The 20,592-nt window shown below is 36.2% G+C and overlaps 2 protein-coding genes across 3 annotated transcripts; both read right to left on the bottom strand.

Moving 5' to 3' along the window:
* Positions 1–8,667: 8,667 nt before the first annotated feature.
* Positions 8,668–13,830, bottom strand: LOC127453477 (caspase a-like). The gene is made up of 7 exons (XM_051719869.1): positions 13,454–13,830; positions 11,532–11,719; positions 11,184–11,360; positions 10,789–11,029; positions 10,497–10,613; positions 10,241–10,350; positions 8,668–10,082 (listed from the first exon to the last, which is right to left on the bottom strand). The coding sequence occupies exons 1-7, from the start codon at positions 13,716–13,718 to the stop codon at positions 9,972–9,974; spliced, it is 1,209 nt and encodes a 402-aa protein (XP_051575829.1). The 5' UTR covers positions 13,719–13,830; the 3' UTR covers positions 8,668–9,971.
* Positions 13,831–15,964: 2,134 nt separating this feature from the next.
* On the bottom strand, positions 15,965–19,322 carry LOC127453481 (ETS translocation variant 4-like). 2 transcript variants are annotated; one of them, XM_051719877.1, is made up of 8 exons: positions 19,184–19,322; positions 18,806–18,889; positions 18,069–18,179; positions 17,878–17,943; positions 17,597–17,776; positions 17,149–17,388; positions 16,915–17,033; positions 15,965–16,713 (listed from the first exon to the last, which is right to left on the bottom strand). In XM_051719877.1, the coding sequence occupies exons 2-8, from the start codon at positions 18,885–18,887 to the stop codon at positions 16,438–16,440; spliced, it is 1,074 nt and encodes a 357-aa protein (XP_051575837.1). In that variant the 5' UTR covers positions 18,888–18,889; positions 19,184–19,322; the 3' UTR covers positions 15,965–16,437. The 2 variants fall into 2 exon arrangements, with proteins under 2 accessions (XP_051575837.1, XP_051575838.1); XM_051719878.1 differs by having other exon boundaries at positions 18,069–18,146.
* Between the last annotated feature and the right edge of the window lie 1,270 nt (positions 19,323–20,592).

Below are 20,592 nucleotides of genomic sequence, written 5' to 3'. Positions count from 1 at the left end.
AAGTATTTTATATAAAGCATGTACATCTCTGAGATTTCTGTTATTTTCTCCATGGTTCAAGTCCAGCAATAATCTTTAGCGTTACAAATGCCCAAAAGTAAAGGGGGCGATTGGGCATGTTCATTTTTGTCAGCTGTTATTTTGAGATGAATTACACCGCACAATTAAGTGTGACGTGAATGAGACACCATAAAGAATGAGATATTGACAATTAACACAAAATTGAATTGCTAATGTTCATGAAAATGAGGATGAGGACGATATATATATATATATATATATATATATCAAAACTTTTGACCGGTAGTGTGTGTATATATATATATATATATATATATATATATATATATATATATATATATATATATATATACACAAACACACACTATTTTAATGACAGCAGTCAATTCAGCATTCCCAACAAACAATGCAATCCCTTACAAAGTATAGGCCTATAGTATTACACACACACAATGCAACACAGTACTACTGAAAAAAATAAAATAAAATAGGTTCTGTGGACGTACTGTAACACAGCAAAAAACACTAACGAATGCTTGAATGATCTCAAATTTAACTTTAGATAATTATAAACACTTTTATTAATGTGATTTTCATGGTCAATTTGTGAAATTACCTAGATTTACTAAAAGCATAAAATTTCTGTGAAGAAGCATACTAGAAACCTAAAGCTTAACTGAATAGTTTCTTTCCATGGCAAAGAATGCTATTTTAGTATAATGGTACTTGGCAACAGCACTAATCAGGGCCGTGCACAGACATTTTGGGGGGCAGGTGCTCAAGTGAAAAAAAGGGCACCCCTCTCATAATTATTTATAAAAAATAAAGTTACATACAGCAGCACATCTTCCTTACATATTTATTTATTTCAATATCCATTTATCACAAGAACAGGCAACCAAAGAAAACAATGCCACATTGTGCATGCTTTAATAGTATCTTTCTATTTTCTTAGCCTGTCTTTGTTGGATTATGCTGCAATTGTTAAATGAGCTAAATCAATGTTGTGCATGATAATTAAGGGTTAATCTCCCAAAAACAGACCACCAGTACAATATGATGTTTATTTGGCTAGGACTGCTTGGTCTATGCATTACAACAATAAGCCTCACCAGACTGTAACTGTAAGTGGCCCAAATTCAAGTACCCTTCCATATAGCTAGCTTTTTCTGCAGACAAATTTTAATGGGCTATTTGTCATTTGGCAATGTTTTAATAATATTTAAGTGAAATACATGATATAGATGAATGCAAGTGTTGTAATGTAGATCTAATTTAGGCAATAGCCCTCCATTAAGCTTAACAACAGGCAAGCTAGTCTGGCGAAAAATAGCGTCTTGACGCCATCATCAATGAAAAATGAGTGAACTCCGGTAGGCTAGTTCCTTTGTCAGGCAACTGAAACAAATAAATATGCATTACGCGGTTAATACGTGGTTAATAGTCAATCATATTTGGATATCAGAAACGTTAGCTGACCTGTCACAAGAAAATGTGCAAATATATGATTCGTCCACTGTTTACTGTGTCACAATCATACTGATTAGCAAATTCTTTAAAATATTGCCTAAATTGTCGATTCTTACTCCTGTGACACAAAATTTACTGGTATTTGTAGGCAAGCCAACTTATTGTCATTTCAATACAATAGTCCAGGGCCTTTACAAGCTCAGATTTTAAAGTTTAACTGTTCATCTAATTTTATTGAAATCTTATTATAGGCACACAATTTATTTAAACTACACAAAGTGGTTTGGCGATTCTAAATCAGACATGAAGCTACTTTAGCTGAATATTAGTACTTTGTCAGAATTATAGTTGAACTAACCTTATATTGGCTAAGTTAGGCTGGCTGTATTGAGATGTTTTAATATTGGGTTTAATTTTACAACAGTGACAAACAATGCCAAAGCGTAGGGCAAACACTATTGTTACCTGGCTGTCACCAATGAAGGCAGGTCAGGGAGACATGAATGCTGCTCCGCAGGGCACTCGATTGGCGTGCCATGGGCCAAATTTTAAAACTAAAATACAAAATTAGAAAAAGAAAATGTCTTGCAAAAAGGGCAGGTGCTTGAGCACCACCTATGGCCTATCTTCTGTGCATGTGTGTGGCACTAATCCTTCCCATTGCTAAGATAAATGTAATCACAGAAATAACCTCCATGGTTCACTTTTATCAGGAGGACTAAAAGTAAATGTGGACTTGCAATTCTCTGCTTGGACTAATAGTAGCATTTAGAACATTGATGGAACACTGAGTATATCTAAACCCAGATAGCAAGGAGACGTCTATTCAACGTGTATTTTTAGTTGTAATAGTCTGAATCAGTCATCAACCAATTTTCAATGTTGAATCAACATTCACTATTGGGTCAGTGCATCAGAACGTTATTAGGTTGAAAAAAGAACATCTATTCAACGTCGAAATGAGGTTGACTCATTAACATGTACCGCCGACCCATCTGGTCGAAATCATAACGTTTGTTTTATGTTGAAACCTGGTTAGAAAAATCGGAGTTCTGCGCATGCGCAACTTCAGGACGCATTGCTAGAAAACGGTCATTTTTGTATTATATAAATGTTTTTTTTTTTTTTTTTTTTTTTTTTTATAATTGAATATCATTGTTTTATCCTTCAGTGTTTTTTGTTTTAGTTTTTTTTTTAAACGATCTACCTTTGTAATTATGTAATTAAATGCCCATTGCGCACTGCCAGTCTTCAATGAGGCATCCGTAACTGAGGTAAATTTAGATAATTCACCTTGCACTCATTTCAGTTGTTGTAGATTGTCAACTTCAACATGATACATTTCACTCATATTTTTTAAACTTTAACTTTAGTTCATTAATTGATTTGACTTCTGCTCGCGAATGTCCTATGACGAGCACGCGAGCCTGCGGTGGTACCGCGCGCGCCATACTGAATAAATTAATAAATACTGAATAAATTATACACAAGGTGAACAGATGTTTAAAATTGTCATTACCTTCTCAAAGACTGTGTTTTAAGTTTAGGGAAAAAACCCTGTGGCATTGTCTGCATTACTGTGCACCACAGAGGTCCAAATGAGTATGGCAAAGGTAGAAGCCTCATGTTATCTTTAATATTATTACAATTGTATGTCTCACAGAAATATAACATTCATTTAAATATACTGTCATCTGCTGTATATATACATTTTGCTGGGAAGCAACTGGTGTCTTTTGTGTTTTAACTAATTGAATAAATATGATTATTTTAGGATGACGATTATTAGGTGGACTGGTAATAATACTGTTTAATAATATCATTTGTACGTATTTCTCTGTTTCAGAGAGATATGTGCAGTGCCTTACCCCCATTTCATTTACTCTTTTTTTAGGGATTGTCTTTGCAGTAAATCCACCCCAAAGAGGCTCAAATATGGAACACAGTGGTATTTTTTTGAGTATTGTATTGTAATGCCAAATATCTCAAGATAATGTTTGATATACTGTAGGGTGGAGTTAAAATAGTATAACCTGTTATTTCTGTATAATTCTTGAATTTACATTTGTGAGACTTGATTTTATTATTGAATGACCCACTGTTGAAATGCTGTTTCACTGTGATTGATGCCTTTTCTTTTACCTTTAGGGAGGGACTCCTCATCTGAGCCACATCACAGCACATCGCTGAATGGCAAAGGCTTTCTCATCATTGATTACAATTTTCCACCTTTGCAGCTTTTTATCTTACCAAAGGGGGGGTTTCAAATGCATAGTCTCAGCCTCAGACACGCCCACAGTCTGTGTACTAACTGTCTGACACTTATAGCGCACAAAATTGGAAATGCTTTCTCAGTTCAGTCAGACCAAATCAGATTGGCTGACTTCTACAGGATTTCCGAGAGCTTAGATTGAGCTGGTCCGGGTGGAAGCACGAGTCGAGTTCACAAGGTTCCGTGTTGATACAATGAACGCCTTTGAGGATTTAATAATCACAGAATTTGCCCAAGTTTGCCAGGTTAGTCACATCAACTCTTTTAAAGATATTCAACGTTTGGTTTGAGGCACAAAGCTGAAAGTGAAGTGGATATCCATGAGCAGAGCTGCATATTTTGCTTTGTTTAGTTATTTATGGCTGTGAAATACTCTGTAATGAGGTTCTGTGCTGTACTTACACTCTTTTCTGCTATTTTCCTGTGTGTTTTCTGTGCAATTGCTCGCAGAGACTAGCGCACCATTATATAAATTATTTATTCATTAATTATTTATGCTGGTCTTTTATTATGGTATGAGCCGTCTCCGATAACACCACCCCTAAACATCACATAATGACAACACTGACTGTGATGGGTTTTCCTGCCTAAGTGGGTGATTCTTTGCCAATGTTAGCTGCGATAGACCCCAGACCTTTGCTGTTTATGTCTACGGTCTGGGTACACGAGACTAGCAAATGCATGGATGAAGCATACATGGTGCAGACCAGGGATGCTGTGGTGTGAGACTTTGACCGTTAGATTACGGTCTAAGAAAAAATTGCGCTTAACCGTTTTTTATGATTATTTGCAAATTTTCTTTTTATGCAACAGCACAGAGGCAGAAAAGGCATATCATGTCACAATTTAATGTGTAAGTGGACATGTTCTTTAGGGATATATGGACTCTAAGCGCAGCCATACAAAAGCAAAACTGCTAAATACACAATAAATAAATATAAGGTTTTTAATAAGAGACGCAACACCGCTTATCTGCATCCCAGGTGCAAAATGCGCTTCAGTGTAACTGGAGTGCTTTGAATTGCTTCAGAACAGCATAACTGTAAGATTATTGTGGATGCACAACATATAGTTTACGGCACACAATAGTTTTGTCTTCTGCAATTTATTAAAGTGATCCATTGTCTGTCAGACACCCCACTATGAAGAATTGGCAACAGACTCCATAAAAATATTGTCCTCCTATCTGTCCACAAAATCTCACAAATAAACCTGTGGACTATGCATAATAACGGGAACATTGCTTAAAGCAGGCTATTTAAAGTCCAAAATTGACATTTATGGTTGCATGCAGTGAATTTGTACTCAAGCAATGCTTTAAATAATTAGGATGATTTAATACGCAACTTCTTGAAGTTGACACACTGATAGTATCTACACGTAAACGTATGCACTGTCAGCATGCTTAAACATTACAAAACGTTGCTTTTTCAGTGGACACGTGTCTGGTAGATTGAATTACTCTATCATGTTTTGGAGTTTGTGTGTAGTAGCCCCAGTTTCATGTGAACTGAAAGTTCAGTCAGCGACACCTGATCAAGCACCATGCGGTCGCCATCCGCACAGAAATTTGGCCAACTTACTCACTGCTCCTCGCTTTAGTCTCTCAAGTGCTGTATTGCCCAGTATACAAAAACCTTTGTAGGGTTTTAAAGGCATCAGAAGAGTTGTTATAGTATTGGGAATACTCCTGTGACCAGATAAGATTTGATACTGAAGTGGGTCATATGGCATTATTTAAATTGCATTGTTTTTTTTTATTGCAGGTCTTCTGTTTTACTGTGAGCCCAAGTTCAAGACAGAGAACTTGCAAATGTTGGCCTTAACCAGTGTCAACCTGGACAGACATCTATTCCAGTCCTACTTACACCACACAAGACTCTTTTCTGCTTTTATATGGATGACTGTCTACTTGCAAGTTATCTTCCAAATTAGATGTATGCAAATATTACTTAAACTGAATATTGCAGTAGCAAAAAACTTGATCCAGTTGCAGAGAATCCCTTATGTTAAAGGGATAGTTCACCCAAAAATGAAAATTCTCTCATCATTTACTCACCCTCATGCCATCTCAGATGTGTGACTTTTTCTTTTGCAGAACACAAATAATTTTTTTTAGAAGAATGTCTCAGCTCTGTAGGTCCAAACAATGTAAGTGAATGGTGGCCGAAGCTCCAAAAAGCAGATTAAGTCATAATACAAGTAATCCATATGAGTCCAGTGGTTTCATCAATGTTTTCTGAAGTGATCCAGTTGGTTTTGGGTGAGAACTGACCAAAATATAACTCTTTTTTCACTGTACATCTTGCCATTGCAGTCTCTAGGCACGATGATGATTTCTACCTTGATTACACTTCCTAGTGCTTGTTGCATGCGCAGAGTGCTAGATGGCGCTATGAAGTGTAATCAAGCTTGAAATCATAATCACCAAAGAGGCTGTTGATGTTATGATTCTCACCTAAAGCCGACTGGATCGCTTCAGAAGACATGGATTAAACCACTCTTGTCTTATGGATTACTTTTAAGATGCTTTTATATGCTTTTTGGAGCTTTAAAGTTCTATTTTTTTTGGGTGAACTACCCCTTCAAGAAAACCTTTAGATATAATTGTAAGCATATTGTTGTCACTAAGGGTTTTCTTAAATTAAGGGGTTTCTTGCAACCGGCCCCTTGTCTTTAAAAATAAATGTTAATTGCAAAGGAAAATAATTTATAGATTATTTCACTCTGTCCTCTATTTTCAAGGGTAACGTTATTTATAAAGTGCCAAATGTGTGAGGGATAGTTAAAAAAAAAATAAAAAAATAAAAAAAAAAAACCTTGCAATAAGTCTTGCGTTCCCTCGCAATAAATTAACCATGGTTTTACTTTAGTAATATTATAGTAAACATGACTTTAGTAATCATGGTAAATCTTGTGGTAGTGTTTTTTCAAAAACCATGGTTAAACAATGGTTTCTGTAGTAAAACAAGGTTTAATTTTCATAACGGTTAAATGTCTTTTTTCAGCAGTAACAATAGTTTAATTATGGTAATTAAACCAGAGGAACCACAGAATTCTAATTTTATTACCATACTTTTCATTGTCCTGTGTTATTACAATGGTTTTACTACAAATACCATTGTTCAACTATGGTTACTGTAATAAAACCATGGTTATTTTTTTCTGCAAAGGAATACAAAATATTTCAAGGGGAAAAAATGTCTCCCTCTCTGTCCTCTTAAGGGGCTCTCTGTGTTCCAAACCTGTATGTTATTCCTTTATGAAACACAAAAGAAGATATTGCAATATTGAATTTCAGTCAAGAACTCACTTTAATAGAAAAGAAAGATGCAATGAAAGAAAATGGTGACTGAGATTGTCATTCCTTAATGTTCTGCCTAAAATCTCCTTTTGTGTTCCACAGAATAAAAATGTCTAAGGTTCAGAAGAACATGAGGCTGTGTAGTTTATATGATGAAAGAACTGAAATGTTATTGATGAGCTAACTCTTAAATCTGTAACATTGACACTACCTTTAAATTAGCCTATTATTTGTAATTGTACATCCATTTTTGAATGCATCAGTGTGTATGCGTTTTCTATAATTGACTGTTAAGTCTTAAGATTTCTATACGGTAGAAAAAGTTAACTCCAAAGAATTATGTATTTGTAAATGTATATTTTTTATAAATAAAACAATGAGAAACTGAATGTGCTGTGTCTTTAATAAAGAGTACATATATAGACTGATTTATTCATTTAAGTATTTGGGATTTTAAAATAAAAGAAAGAAAATATGTTGATTGTATAACGTCGTTTCACCCAACTGAAATCAACATTGTTTCAACATGTTAAGCAAACCACTAGACATTTTTCATAGACTGTGATGACGTGTTTCCGCCTTATTTAGCAGCGTAAATCTTGCAAACTTTTTCATATGATAAATTGTTTTAAATATTGAGTTGAAGTTTATAACATTATGCTTTGTATTATATGACCCTGGAATTACGAAGTAGATTCAACGTGACTTTGATGAGCAAAAAGATGTAAAATCAACGTCGTTTCGATGCAGCGAGAGTTATCGATTGTACGTTTATTCTATGTCAGTTTGCTATCTGGGAAATGTCTAATTCTGTCTAAGTTATTTGCACAGAATGACAATTGTCCTAAAGGGATATTTAAAAATGACTTTATAGTTATGCAAATATAACTATGAAAACTTAAGCTAAGGATGGACACCAAAAGTTGTGTCTAGCTATTAAAAAAAAAAAAAAAAAAAATGCCCCAAATTTGTTAAAAAGTACACCAATTTCATTCCTGCTGCTCACACATTTTCTCCCATCATTTTACCAGCAGAGAAAAACCAGATTATCACATAATTTACTAATCAGAACCGTTATATGGACCACGTGTGCAGTCACCTTTACAGAGTTGTTCTCCTACCTCTGCTGTTTCACCATGAATGAATATTGTGTACTATTGTTTGCAACATTTGTTACATAACCTTTCAATCATTCTAAAGTTACAGTGAGTGTAAAACAACCCAGTATCATGAAAATTCGTACATATTTTATGAGTTGGCTATTTCGTATGATTTCGTACATTGTATAAATTTGTAGGATTTCATCACGTGCAAATGCCCGGATGTCTAATGCAGAAGCACGAGTTTCACAAGGCGTTAAGGACATGCTTATTAATATTATGCCCTTACCCAAACCCCTTATCTAAACCTAACTGATCAGTAGAGTGTGTAAACATGATAGGAAGCTATCATGCCAGTTATATAGTTGTGTGAATGGGCATCTGGAAACTGCTGACTATTTAGGTAACAGAAAAGGTTTTCTCTCCAGAGGAAAGGAAGCCAAGACCATTGTTAAAAATAAAATGCACTCACTTAGAATAGAAAAAAAGACAAAAAAGTAGAAATTTAATGGAAATGTATTTGCAAAGGAATTACAATATACTTGAATTGAATACTTGGATTCGAACAAACATTCCCGAATACCTAGACAATGCTTTCTCTGTCAAAGAAAGAAAGAATAGATAAAAGACAACATACTGTACTCATTGTATACCTGGGCGGGTAATACAAAATGCATAAGGCGGTATACAGTACATGCGACTAATCTAACAATAAATGAAAAACATAGCCTTAAATGTACACTACAATTTAAAAGCATGGAATTACTTGAATTTTTTAATAAATTGACATTTTTATTCATCTAGGTTGCCCTAAATAAATTAAAAACATACAGTAAAAAATGATTCACAAAATTTAAATAGTAAGTGTTCTAAATAGTACATTTCTATTTTTGTGTCAAATAAATGTTTTATTCTTTTTGCAGAAAGTCCTTGCAGATATGACAGCAGATTTGCAGAACTTAGGCATTAGTTGTCAGTTTATTAAAGTATTCAGGTGAACAGTCATCTTCTGCCCCATTTGTCATAGGTATGACTGGCTTGCACGGCAGTTCTCACAGACCTTTCAGTCAAGCTGTTCCCATTTAATAAATTGATCTATACCATTACTGGTATAGATTGAATTATAAAACAGTTATGCTCAATTGAAAGGCTACGTCAATGAACAGAAGTATCACTGCCTTTCAAAAACATAAAAATGTCTTCCATACTTGTGAACATATGCGATCTGATTGACTTTAAAATGACCACATAAGACGAATAGGATAAATGGCACAAATCAGTAATATGACAACTGATTTTTAAATAATAAAAAGTCCAAGACAGCTTGTTAACAATTAATTTGTGAACAACATTATATGTTTTTGCATTTTGAATGTTAAAAGAAATTGCTGCACACTATTCCTGTCTGATAGGACAAAAAATGACTTAAGTCAGTATCAGGTATTCTAATATTTGAGTCAAGTCAGAAGCCCACAGCACAGCACATTTGTAAATACAGTATTTAGGGAATTTGCTTTCAACAGCAAAGTTGGTATTATGGAACCAAACTGAACTCTTGGGATAATATGTTTAGAGAGAGAAAACAACATACTCTCTTCAGCTACTTACTTCAGCTTGATCTGAGGAGAGTGAATAACAAGCAACTTATACAAGTGTTAAGGGTTTTTTCTTGTTTTGAAAGAAATATCAAGAGGCCTACAGAAATATCAAGAAATATTTCGGATGTATTGACAGTAAATGTGATGACAGGAGATGATCTGCTAAATTCACAGGTGAGGAGTTGAGAGCATGTGAGACTTCGATTTCAGAGTCCAGGGAACAGGTAGAAAAGCTTTGCCAGCGTTGCCCTGTCTTTACATACCATCTGTCTGAAGTTCCCTGTCATATGTGGGACATTTTCAAAGCATCTCATAACCTATAAAAAGAGAATATTTTGGATTGTGAACAAAGTGTTGCTAAAACTGATGAAATGTCAGTGTACACACAGAAAAATTAACCTGTGAGAAATACTTTTGACTTTTGACAAAAAGAAATTCAAACAGGTTGCAATACAAGTTGCAGCATTTGATGTACCTTCCTGAACAATTCCTCAATGTGATCCTCATGTGCACATTTGCTGAACACATCCACTAAGCACTGGACATAAAATGTCCCACACACAACATGCCTATAAGATTTGGTGTCTGTAGAGAAAATTAAGAAGTGGGTCTGGATGAATAGTCAAATATAGTATGCGTCACTAATACTGTATATACTGTATATTATAGATCAGTGGTACACATTAACTATTAGATCATTTGAAATGACCAGTATGTGTCTGTGCACTCACCAGGGGTGCAGGACATCAGGGGGATGAAGTCCTTCTCTGTGTGCACCCAATCATCCTCCTCTATTTCCACAGGCTCCTCATGCTCACTATCATTGACCCACAAACGCCCGTGTTTACCTGGACAGAGATTTGTGTGAGACTGTGTAAGGCATTTTCAAGCAGTTCCATTTTGCCCCTTTGAAACAGCCTATAACAGACTTTAGGAGACATTGTTACTAAACAGTACTAACAGGTAAGTACTGAGAAATCAAAGATAATTTAAAGTTAGATGAGTTTTCACTGTTTTAAGTACCTCCTCTGCAGGCTTGAATAAGAATAACCTTTGGTTTATCACGCAGTGCTGCACAATTCTCTGCATTCAGATGGGAGAAGATATTATCGACGGGGAATATATCAGACGGGTTCTTTGTATTATCGTAATGGACACCTAATATGGCACCCATTTTGCCGTGGGACATTATAACCACAAAGGTGCTGTCTGAACATAAATGTTCCTTCCGTCCAGCAAAGCTTTTGACTGCATGATCCATTTCCTGAACATAAATAGACAACACAAAAAAATTAGGTGATAAATACAGTTAGACAACACCAATATTTTGTGCACCATCTCTACAATTAATCTAAAAAAGTCTACTAGCTCTATATTGATAATATGGTTTCATGAGGCTGGACTGATTTCTTTCGCACCTTTCCAGACAGATTTCTGTGTTTCACTACTTGATAATCCAGCTGGTTTAACAGCCACTCCATGTTCACTTCGTCTTTCTCCGCCCCTCTCCTGTTCATTCCCTTACTGTCAAATTCTGTGTTGTTAATCAGCAGGGCAAGCCGTTTTCTCACAGACTTGTCTGCTGGTTTGTAAATCTATGAAAAACCACCATGCAGAATTGAAATCAAAACCAATACCTTAAGAGTCATTTAGTCATTTATATATTCTTCTTCCTTTATATTTAATGTGTATCATATTTAATGTTTATCATTAAAAAAAAAGATTGTATTTTTTTCCTACAACATTTGTTGAAACAGAATACTTGCCTCCTCTCCCTTTTCTCTAAGAATTCTGTCTCTAAATTCTTGGCTGCATCGAGTAACAGCAAATGGTTTCTGCCAATCATCTGACATATACAGCGCACTCTCTGCAGGTATCTTTGAGAGCGTCCCCACAGGCATAAGAACACCCTGTGACTTTGAGTCTACCTCAGAATGTTGGCCCATTGGAGAGCCTAGAAAACAGAACACAGTTGTACATCATTCAACGTATTAAAAGAAGTAGGCTACATATGGCAGCACACTAAATAGTAAGCTATAGCACATGTAAAGATAGATGTCCGTTTAAGAAAGTTTGATCTGGAAAACATTGCATTTTAATTAACATCTACTAAACATCACGATGCATGAACGTCTTAAAGACATCTTTTGAACGTATTTTTGACATCCGCGAGGAAACGCTTTATAGAGGTGTATATTGCAGATGATCACACAACCTAAATAAAATAGGTACTTAAGATGTACGTGTGCTGTCAGTGTGGTAGAACACAAATATCATATTTTCAGACCACGTTTTGATATTCCTAAAACCTAGATTACAAAAGCCACAGTTCAGTAAGGGGCCGTTCACACCGAACGCGTTCTCGTGCTAAAAAGCAGCGACTAGACCTCAGATAGCACACACTTTTCTCAAATGTCTGTTTTAGATATTTTCATCTGGAAAGCATCACATTTTAATTTACGTCTGCTAAACACCTTTAAAAATAAGATTTACAAGCATGCTAAATCATAAAAGTCTCAAAGACATCTACTAAATGTCTTGTTGACATCCGAGAGGAAACGTCTCGTAGACGTATTGCATATGAGCAAAATAATAATAATAATAATAATAATAATAATAATAAGACTTTTAAACGTATTCCGTGTGCCATCAGGGAGCTGAACGCTGGTGTCTCGAAAAGTGTTTTTAAAAGTTGATGTTCTTTATAACTTGACATGGCGTCTAAAAACGCGGCGCTCCTGCGCGAGACGCTGAAAATAAATAAATAAACAGCGAGATGCGGAAAAGGGGCCGTTCACACCAAAAGTATTTTGCGTCCGTCTGCGCTGTTTTACAATTGTTTTGTGTAAACACGCTAAACGGACTCTTTGGCCGTTGCGCCGCGTGTCGCTAATTTGTTAACTAAAAAAAATATATATATATATATATATATATATATATATATATATATATATATATATATATATATATATATTTTTTTTTTTTTTTTAATTAACAAATTAAAAAAAATTAACAAATTAAATTAACAAATTAATTAACAAATTTAAAAAAAATGTTTGCGTTTTAAAATAATAAAAAAAAATATATATATATATATATATATATATATATATATATATATATATATATATATATATATATATATATTTTTTTTTTTTTTTTTTTTTTTTTTGCGTCTAGCGCAGGTGCTCCGCGTTTTTAGACACCTTGTCAAGTTATAAAGAACGCAAACTGTTAAAAACGCGTCTCGACACATGCGTTCGGTTCTTTTCGTTGCGCAAAAACGCGTTCGTTCTGAATGGCCCCAAAGACCCATTATTAAAGATAAAATTCAAGAACCTTGTAGAACTTTTTTGTAGGTAACTGTGACTATTCAAACGTTTCTTTGCTGATACATGCTAGATAAACCATTAAAAACATGAAGGTCCAACCGAAATCGAAAGTAGGTTAGAACAATCACACTTTAAAGCTATTGTAAATGAAATCACACCGATAACTTACTAATCTTCTGTCTTCTTATTTAATTTCTGTAATGCTCTTGAATATTTAAGAACTTTAGACCGTTTCTTCATTGGAAGCAAAGAGAACTTCCGTCTTCTCGGACTTAACGTTCTAAACGTCTCACTTCACAATTGAGTTTCTTTCCTCTTTTATATCAAATTGCACCAAGCATGACAGTTTCACTTACTGGTGACCTCTCTGAGTTCCGCTGCTTGTTCTCTACAGCCAATTGCCTCTAAAATTTCGAGTGATACAGAAACCGCGTCTTTCGACGTGAAAGTGGTCACCATTAGATCTGCGAGATCTATCGAGTCTGCAGCCTTTTCGGTCGCACTTCGGCGGACGCGCGGTTCTTTCTGTCGATCGCACAATTTGTTTTTAAATTTCTTTTGGTTAGCCTCCCCCAGATCATCAAACACGTCAATCAGGCGATCCTTAATAGTTTTCTCCATGTTTGCTCAGTCTTTTCCTGCCTCCGACAAGTTTCCTTTTCGCTAGTATGAGGGTTAGAGGCGAGAGCATGAATATGCATGCCCGAAAGACGGCCCCTGCAATCTCAACGCGTTCCTTGAAGATCTGTTTCCTGTAACCGAGCAAACCCACCCGCCCCCCAAAAAACGAAAACATTACGCATTTCATTTTCATAACAAAATTGCACCAAATTTAACGGATTAATCTTTAACAAAAAATTTAAAATATTTGAAGTTTTATTTAATTTAGTTAAAATTGCAATCTACAATTTGATGGAAATTTGTTCTTAAAAATAGGCAAAAATATTTGTTTTGTGTGTTATTATTATTATTATTATTGCCACTAATGCTTTCAATAACCTTTTTTTTGTGCTAAGTGTTTTTGTGTTATTAACGTAATCATATTAACAGTAAACATGTTATACAAAGTTGGACTCCCAGAATGTCTCTAAACACCTTTTTTTTCATGTTTCATCATTAAAAACCAGAACAAAAATGTCTTGAAGTTTTTGCTTAAAAAATGTGTTTGTGCTATTTTATATATATATATATATATACACTATATTGCCAAAAGTATTCGCTCACCCATCCAAATAATTGAATTCAGGTGTTCCAATCACTTCCATGGTCACAGGTGTATAAAATGAAGCACCTAGGCATGCAGACTGCTTCACAAACATTTGTGAAAGAATGGGCCGCTCTCAGGAGCTCAGTGAATTCCAGCGTGGTACTGTGATAGGATGCCACCTGTGAAACAAGTCCAGTCGTGAAATTTCCTCACTACTAAATATTCCACAATCAACTGTCAGTGGTATTATAACAAAGTGGAAGTGATTGGGAATGACAGCAACTCAGCCACGAGGTGGTAGGCCACGTAAAATGACAGAGTGGGGTCAGCGGATGCTGAGGCGCATAGTGCGCAGAGGTCGCCAACTTTCTGCAGAGTCAATCGCTACAGACCTCCAAAGTTCATGTGGCCTTCAGATTAGCTCAATAACAGTGTGTAGAGAGCTTCATGGAATGGGTTTCCATGGCCGAGCAGCTGCATCCAAGCCATACATCACCAAGTGCAATGCAAAGCGTCGGATGCAGTGGTGAAAAGCACGCCGCCACTGGACTCTAGAGCAGTGGAGACGTGTTCTCTGGAGTGACGAATCACGCTTCTCCATCTGGCAATCTGATGGACGAGTCTGGGTTTGGCGGTTGCCAGGAGAACGGTACTTGTCTGACTGCATTGTGCCAACTGTGAAGTTTGGTGGAGGGGGATTATGGTGTGGGGTTGTTTTTCAGGAGCTGGGCTTGGCCCCTTAGTTCCAGTGAAAGGAACTCTGAATGCTTCAGCATACCAAGAGATTTTGGACAATTCCATGCTCCCAACTTTGTGGGAACAGTTTGGGGATGGCCCCTTCCTGTTCCAACATGACTGCGCACCAGTGCACAAAGCAAGGTCCATAAAGAAATGGATGAGCGAGTTTGGTGTGGAAGAACTTGACTGGCCTGCACAGAGTCCTGACCTCAACCCGATAGAGCACCTTTGGGACGAATTAGAGCGAAGACTGTGAGCCAGGCCTTCTCGTCCAACATCAGTGTCTGACCTCACAAATGCGCTTCTAGAAGAATGGTCAAAAATTCCCATAAACGCACTCCTAAACCTTGTGGAAAGCCTTCCCAGAAGAGTTGAAGCTGTTATAGCTGCAAAGGGTGGGCCGACATCATATTAAACCCTATGGATTAAGAATGGGATGTCACTTAAATTCATATGTGTCTAAAGGCAGATGAGCGAATACTTTTGGCAATATAGTGCATATATATATATATAATTATTATTATTATTTTATCAAGCTCTTAACTAAGGATAAATACAATAAAATGTATCATTAATCTAGATAATAAACTGGAGGTTACAGCTGAAGTTACATTTAGTTCTGCATTCTTCTGTAAGCTCATAATAATAGTTATTATAACCAGTCCATCCTATGATCTTCATTATGGACAGATCTAAATCTAGTCTGGCATCTAATAAGCTTATCTCCTTCTGATTAAGGTTGCTGAACATGTTTCCCCAAAGCTCAGCTTTAAGCTAATGCTCTTAGTTTTTTCGTTTTTATAAGCGTTTAGCTGTGATAAAATTTTCACATACTGTGCTGTGGCCACATCTGTCTCTCAGACCAACAAACCTAACAGAATTAAACCTATTCAAAATTCACATGAATGCATAACATTTTGTGAAGAGACATGTTTATTACAACATATTTTTTTTTATTTACAATAATTAACAATCTGATGTCACACCATCAGTTTACTTATGAAAAACACATAAATTTACAAGATTAGTGTTCCAACGATAAAAGAGGTAGCGAACAATGTTCTGTAGGCCTCTAACTGCACTGGATGTGTGAGGACACCCTGGGGCCTAGGCATGATATTTCATGCAAGCATTCATGCAGGAATTCAAGGAGTGAGAACATAAAAACCAGGGGTATACATATTTAAAAATACATTTTAGATCTGTCTATGGCAGATGACACTGCATGTTTACATATAAAAACAACTGAAAAACAGCACGGATGCAAAAACACATTCAGTGTGAACGGCCCCTTAGAATGCAGCAGTCAATGAATTCTTTGTCATTTGACAAGACATGATTCCTGCTGTCTGACAGTTCATTTTGATCAGTGCATGTGTGTGAAAATGTTCTCTTCTAATGTGTCCAGGACTCTGTGGTTTCCTCTGATCTTGTCGTGCTGGCTACAGAGTGTGGAGATCCTACATTTGATGGCGAGATGTTTAGACTCGCTAAGACCTCGTGTGCCGTTTTCCCGAGCATGCTTTGCACGTCACAGACAAAACGGTAGACATAACGTTTCCCTGCTGTTTTGTGAATGATGTTTTTGTGGTAGTAGTAACGCAGACCACGACTTAGCTTCTCGTAATTCATTTTGGGCTTGTTCTTACACTGGCCCCACCGCTTGGCCACCTGGAGGTCACAGATAACGACAATGAGTTAATGAGATAATGAATATCTTAAACCAACCAATAAAACATCTTTATCTTTAGAACAGATGTAAAAATGTGGTTAATAAACTGATGAAAAGATAACGGAGGCCCTCTTCCTTAAACTGTCAACATGTTTTAGTTTAGAAACTGTTTTTGGGTTCAGTTGAGGAATGACTCTCACCTCTGCGGGGTCTGACATTTTAAATTCCCAGCCATCTCCAGTCCAGCTGATGAAGGTGTGGCAAGCAGAGTCCAGCAGAAGTTCCAGCAGAAACTGCCATAGCTGGATGGGCCCAGATCCTGATCAAAACAGGACCAAACAGGAATGAGCCATAAATACAAGACAAATGTAGTCTCACTTTATATTTTGAAACACGATTCCTTCTACAAAAGGTCCTGTAACTGAATGCCTCACCTGGGTAAGCGGACATTGGTGCCATTTCACCCTCCCTGTCTGACCTGTGAGATGGTGCACTACGCCTTTTGGCCACACGGGGGCAGAATGACTCAGAGGACTGAGTAATTGGAGGTGAGGAAGAGGATGGGGGCTGGCCAAGCATGGAAGTGCAGTAACTGGGTGAGGGGTAGTCGGCCCAATATGAAGGCCTGGTTTGTTGCTCTGTTTCATACAATGAATATGTTCCCTCAGTAGCACCTATGCAAGGAAAACAAGGATAAATATCTTAACTAGGATAAGGACAAATATCTTTTTAATTAAAGAATGATTTCAAAATCTCATCAATAATAGAAATTATATATATACAGTAAAATTATGATGTATAAATTTTAATGTAGGCTTATAGAAATTAATAGAAAATCAATGCAGAATAAACTAATAGAGAATAATGAGAACTGAGGCCTACCCAAATTCTCCAGATTAACAGTACCAGATGCTCCTCTATGACTTGGACCTTTCCCAGGTTGGTAATGGCTGATGGTGTCCATTCCTGGGCTGAATGTACTACTTTGTGCTGGAGGACAAAGAGGCACAAGGTTCTGGTAGGTTTGAGCAGATTCCTGATCTGCTACCATTGCATCTGGAACTGTGGAAAAACGACACATTATTAGGCCAGGTCACTTAAAAGAAGATTTCAAAAAATGTTAAGGAAGAAAATGAATTTTGCATTGGTGTTTTGATACTTACTAGTATACGATGCCCAGTAACTAAACTCAGGTAAGGTGTCTAGATTAAACAGTCCGGATTCACTGACTGAAAGAATATGAATCATTCAGGTAAAAACAGTAAACATACATTTTTTGTAATCAATAGATTAAATATTTGCTATAAGACTCTGACAAATGTAACTGACAGGAATTTCTGTGTTAGATGCTTACCTTTAGAACTGTGGAAATTCTCCTTCTGGGGCTCTGAAAACGTTTCTGGATACTGCTGTTGGGCAGGTCCTTTGCGGTCTAATAAAAAGGACAGGTCTTCACCACTGTAGTCTGGAGGTACATTACCAAAGATATCAAATTAATGAAAGACCCCCCTAGAATTAACAATGGATTAAATCTGTGCAACTCCCCCATAAAGTTTTCTACACCAGCTTTTCCCCCTAGTCTGAACTGTGCTAGAAATGAAGGAAACACTAGCTGTGGGACTGTGACAGGGTGATGAAGAAGGCTGTAGGAAAGGGGGTGCTAAATCTGTTAGAGGAGGAAGTCTGGAGGAAAGGATTAGGAAGAGAGGGAGGGAACAGAAAAAAAAAGAAACGGGTTTATCTTTAACCTGACCACCCGTCCCTGGTTTGGACATTCCTAAATCTCAGAGCATGCATACCCTGACACCCCCTTTTCCTGATGAGCTTTGAATTAGAGCACACAAACATGATGTCAAGGTCTAATTTTTAGGGGTTTTGACAGGGGTGTTGCAATTCTGGCTTTGCAGTTGAAGGACAAAGGAAATGTTTTGCACAGAGATTCAGGAAACAAGGCTGGACCAATACTAATGCCCAGAAAATTGGATGAATTTTCCTCTTGTGGCCAAACTTCATGTGACAATTGCAAGCATGGGCATCAATGTACTAATTTCTATCATCAGAAAGAGACAATAAGTTGAAATAACATATTACCATATGAACTGAAGTCGAAACCACCAGGAACCTCTTGAGTTCTGAAGTCTTCTGTGTAAAATCCAGCTTGATACATCTCCATATCTGAAAACAGAAATAGCATGATAAAGTGTTTAAGTTAAAAGCAAAGACTAAAATAATTTTAATGACACTTAATGAATACAGATATAGATAATAAAGGATGTGTACCCTTTCCATTGGCTTAGTTTTATTGTTTATTCAATAGGCCTAATAATTGCAGCTAGGAATGCCCTTTACACAAATTCTGTACATTGATTTATTAAATCAAACTATTTTATGTTTTATTTCATGTAAAAACAGTCCACTATCCAAGCCAGTCAATCAAAGTGTCTAATTGATAAGAAAACCAGACCCTACCTTAAATGTCTCAGGAAATCCTTATTGCAGATATTAAGGATGCGCTACAGCCTCAAGCAGTGCCTTCACACTCTTGACTGTCGGTGCTTTTACTCCGGACAGTTATAAAGAGGCGTTGCGCGTTGGGGCGTGCCCGCGTGTCTGTGAAGTAGTGCGTCGTGACTGCGGTTCCCTCATTTTACTCGTCGTGACGTCAGACAGGAGTCACGACCACAGATTTGTTACACTGCCATTCATAGAAAAGGTGTCTAGGGAATGTAGCGTAAAAAAAAATAAAAAAATAAAAATAAAAAAAGAATATATATATATATATATATATATATATATATATATATATATATATATATATATATATATATATATAAAACAGTTAATCGGGGTACATTTAAAGGTCTCTTTTTGATCAATTTTAATAAAAAGCTAAATCCCATGACTGTTTACTACTGCTGCTCCTAATAACAGCCGGTAGGCCTAAGTATGATAATACATATGATGTTTATTTGACAAGTCGTATTTGTTTAATCGTATAGGGACGTATATGAATGGTAGGCTACATGTTTCTGAGTTCAAAGTAGACCTAATTTTGAACATTTTCTGGGGCTTAAAGTTAAAAATTGTGTCCTACAGTTAAGAATGGAAAAAAATTAAGAACAGCCTATGCCCTTTAATTATACAATTAAACCCATGCAATAGATTTTATTCAAAATATTCTGCCCTTATATACTTGTATATTTTGCATTAAGAATATCAACAGTGATTAGACCCATAATTAATTGTGAGGCCTGTTTCACTTTCTCATTTTATAAAGGAAAATAATTTTCTTAAGAAACGAGAGGATAAATGTTCAAAACTGGAAGTTAGAAACAAGATCAGTCAGAACCAGTAACTTAGACTTTAACAAGCTGAGTTCGTATCTTTAAAAGCCATTCAAGAGAACAATGGCCTGTAAAATTCCGAGCCGAGAAGACCTGAAATCACGGCGTGAGTGCTTGGGACAGATAAGACCAACCCAAGGGCCTTGTATAAACAAACACATCAGGTCATTTTCCTCCCGCTCGCAGAAAAAAATGCATATGGAAATGTAAGTAAATCGTGCAAGGCGTGAGTCGTGATTGAAGCAGTCACGCGAACTGAAGAGGATACAATCAGTGTCCAGTTCCCATGACACCTCACCTGCGCACGCCGCTCCAATGTAAATATAAGTCAACGTATGTGTTTAACGTTAAAAATTAGAAGAACTTTTATTTCTCTGCATGGGATGAAAATACATTTTCATTGTTAATATTAACAATTTTATGTATTAAACTTGTATTAAATAAGATTCACAGTAATGTGATTTGACTAATATTTTTTAGTCTATATCATATATATATATATATATGATATAGGCTAAAAAATATTAGTATATA

The sequence above is a fragment of the Myxocyprinus asiaticus genome, chromosome 15 (assembly GCF_019703515.2).
Source record: "Myxocyprinus asiaticus isolate MX2 ecotype Aquarium Trade chromosome 15, UBuf_Myxa_2, whole genome shotgun sequence".
Classification (NCBI taxonomy): Eukaryota; Metazoa; Chordata; class Actinopteri; order Cypriniformes; family Catostomidae; genus Myxocyprinus; species Myxocyprinus asiaticus.
The sequence above is the reverse complement of the archived record's forward strand: the minus strand, read 5'-3'. Positions and strand labels throughout refer to the sequence as shown.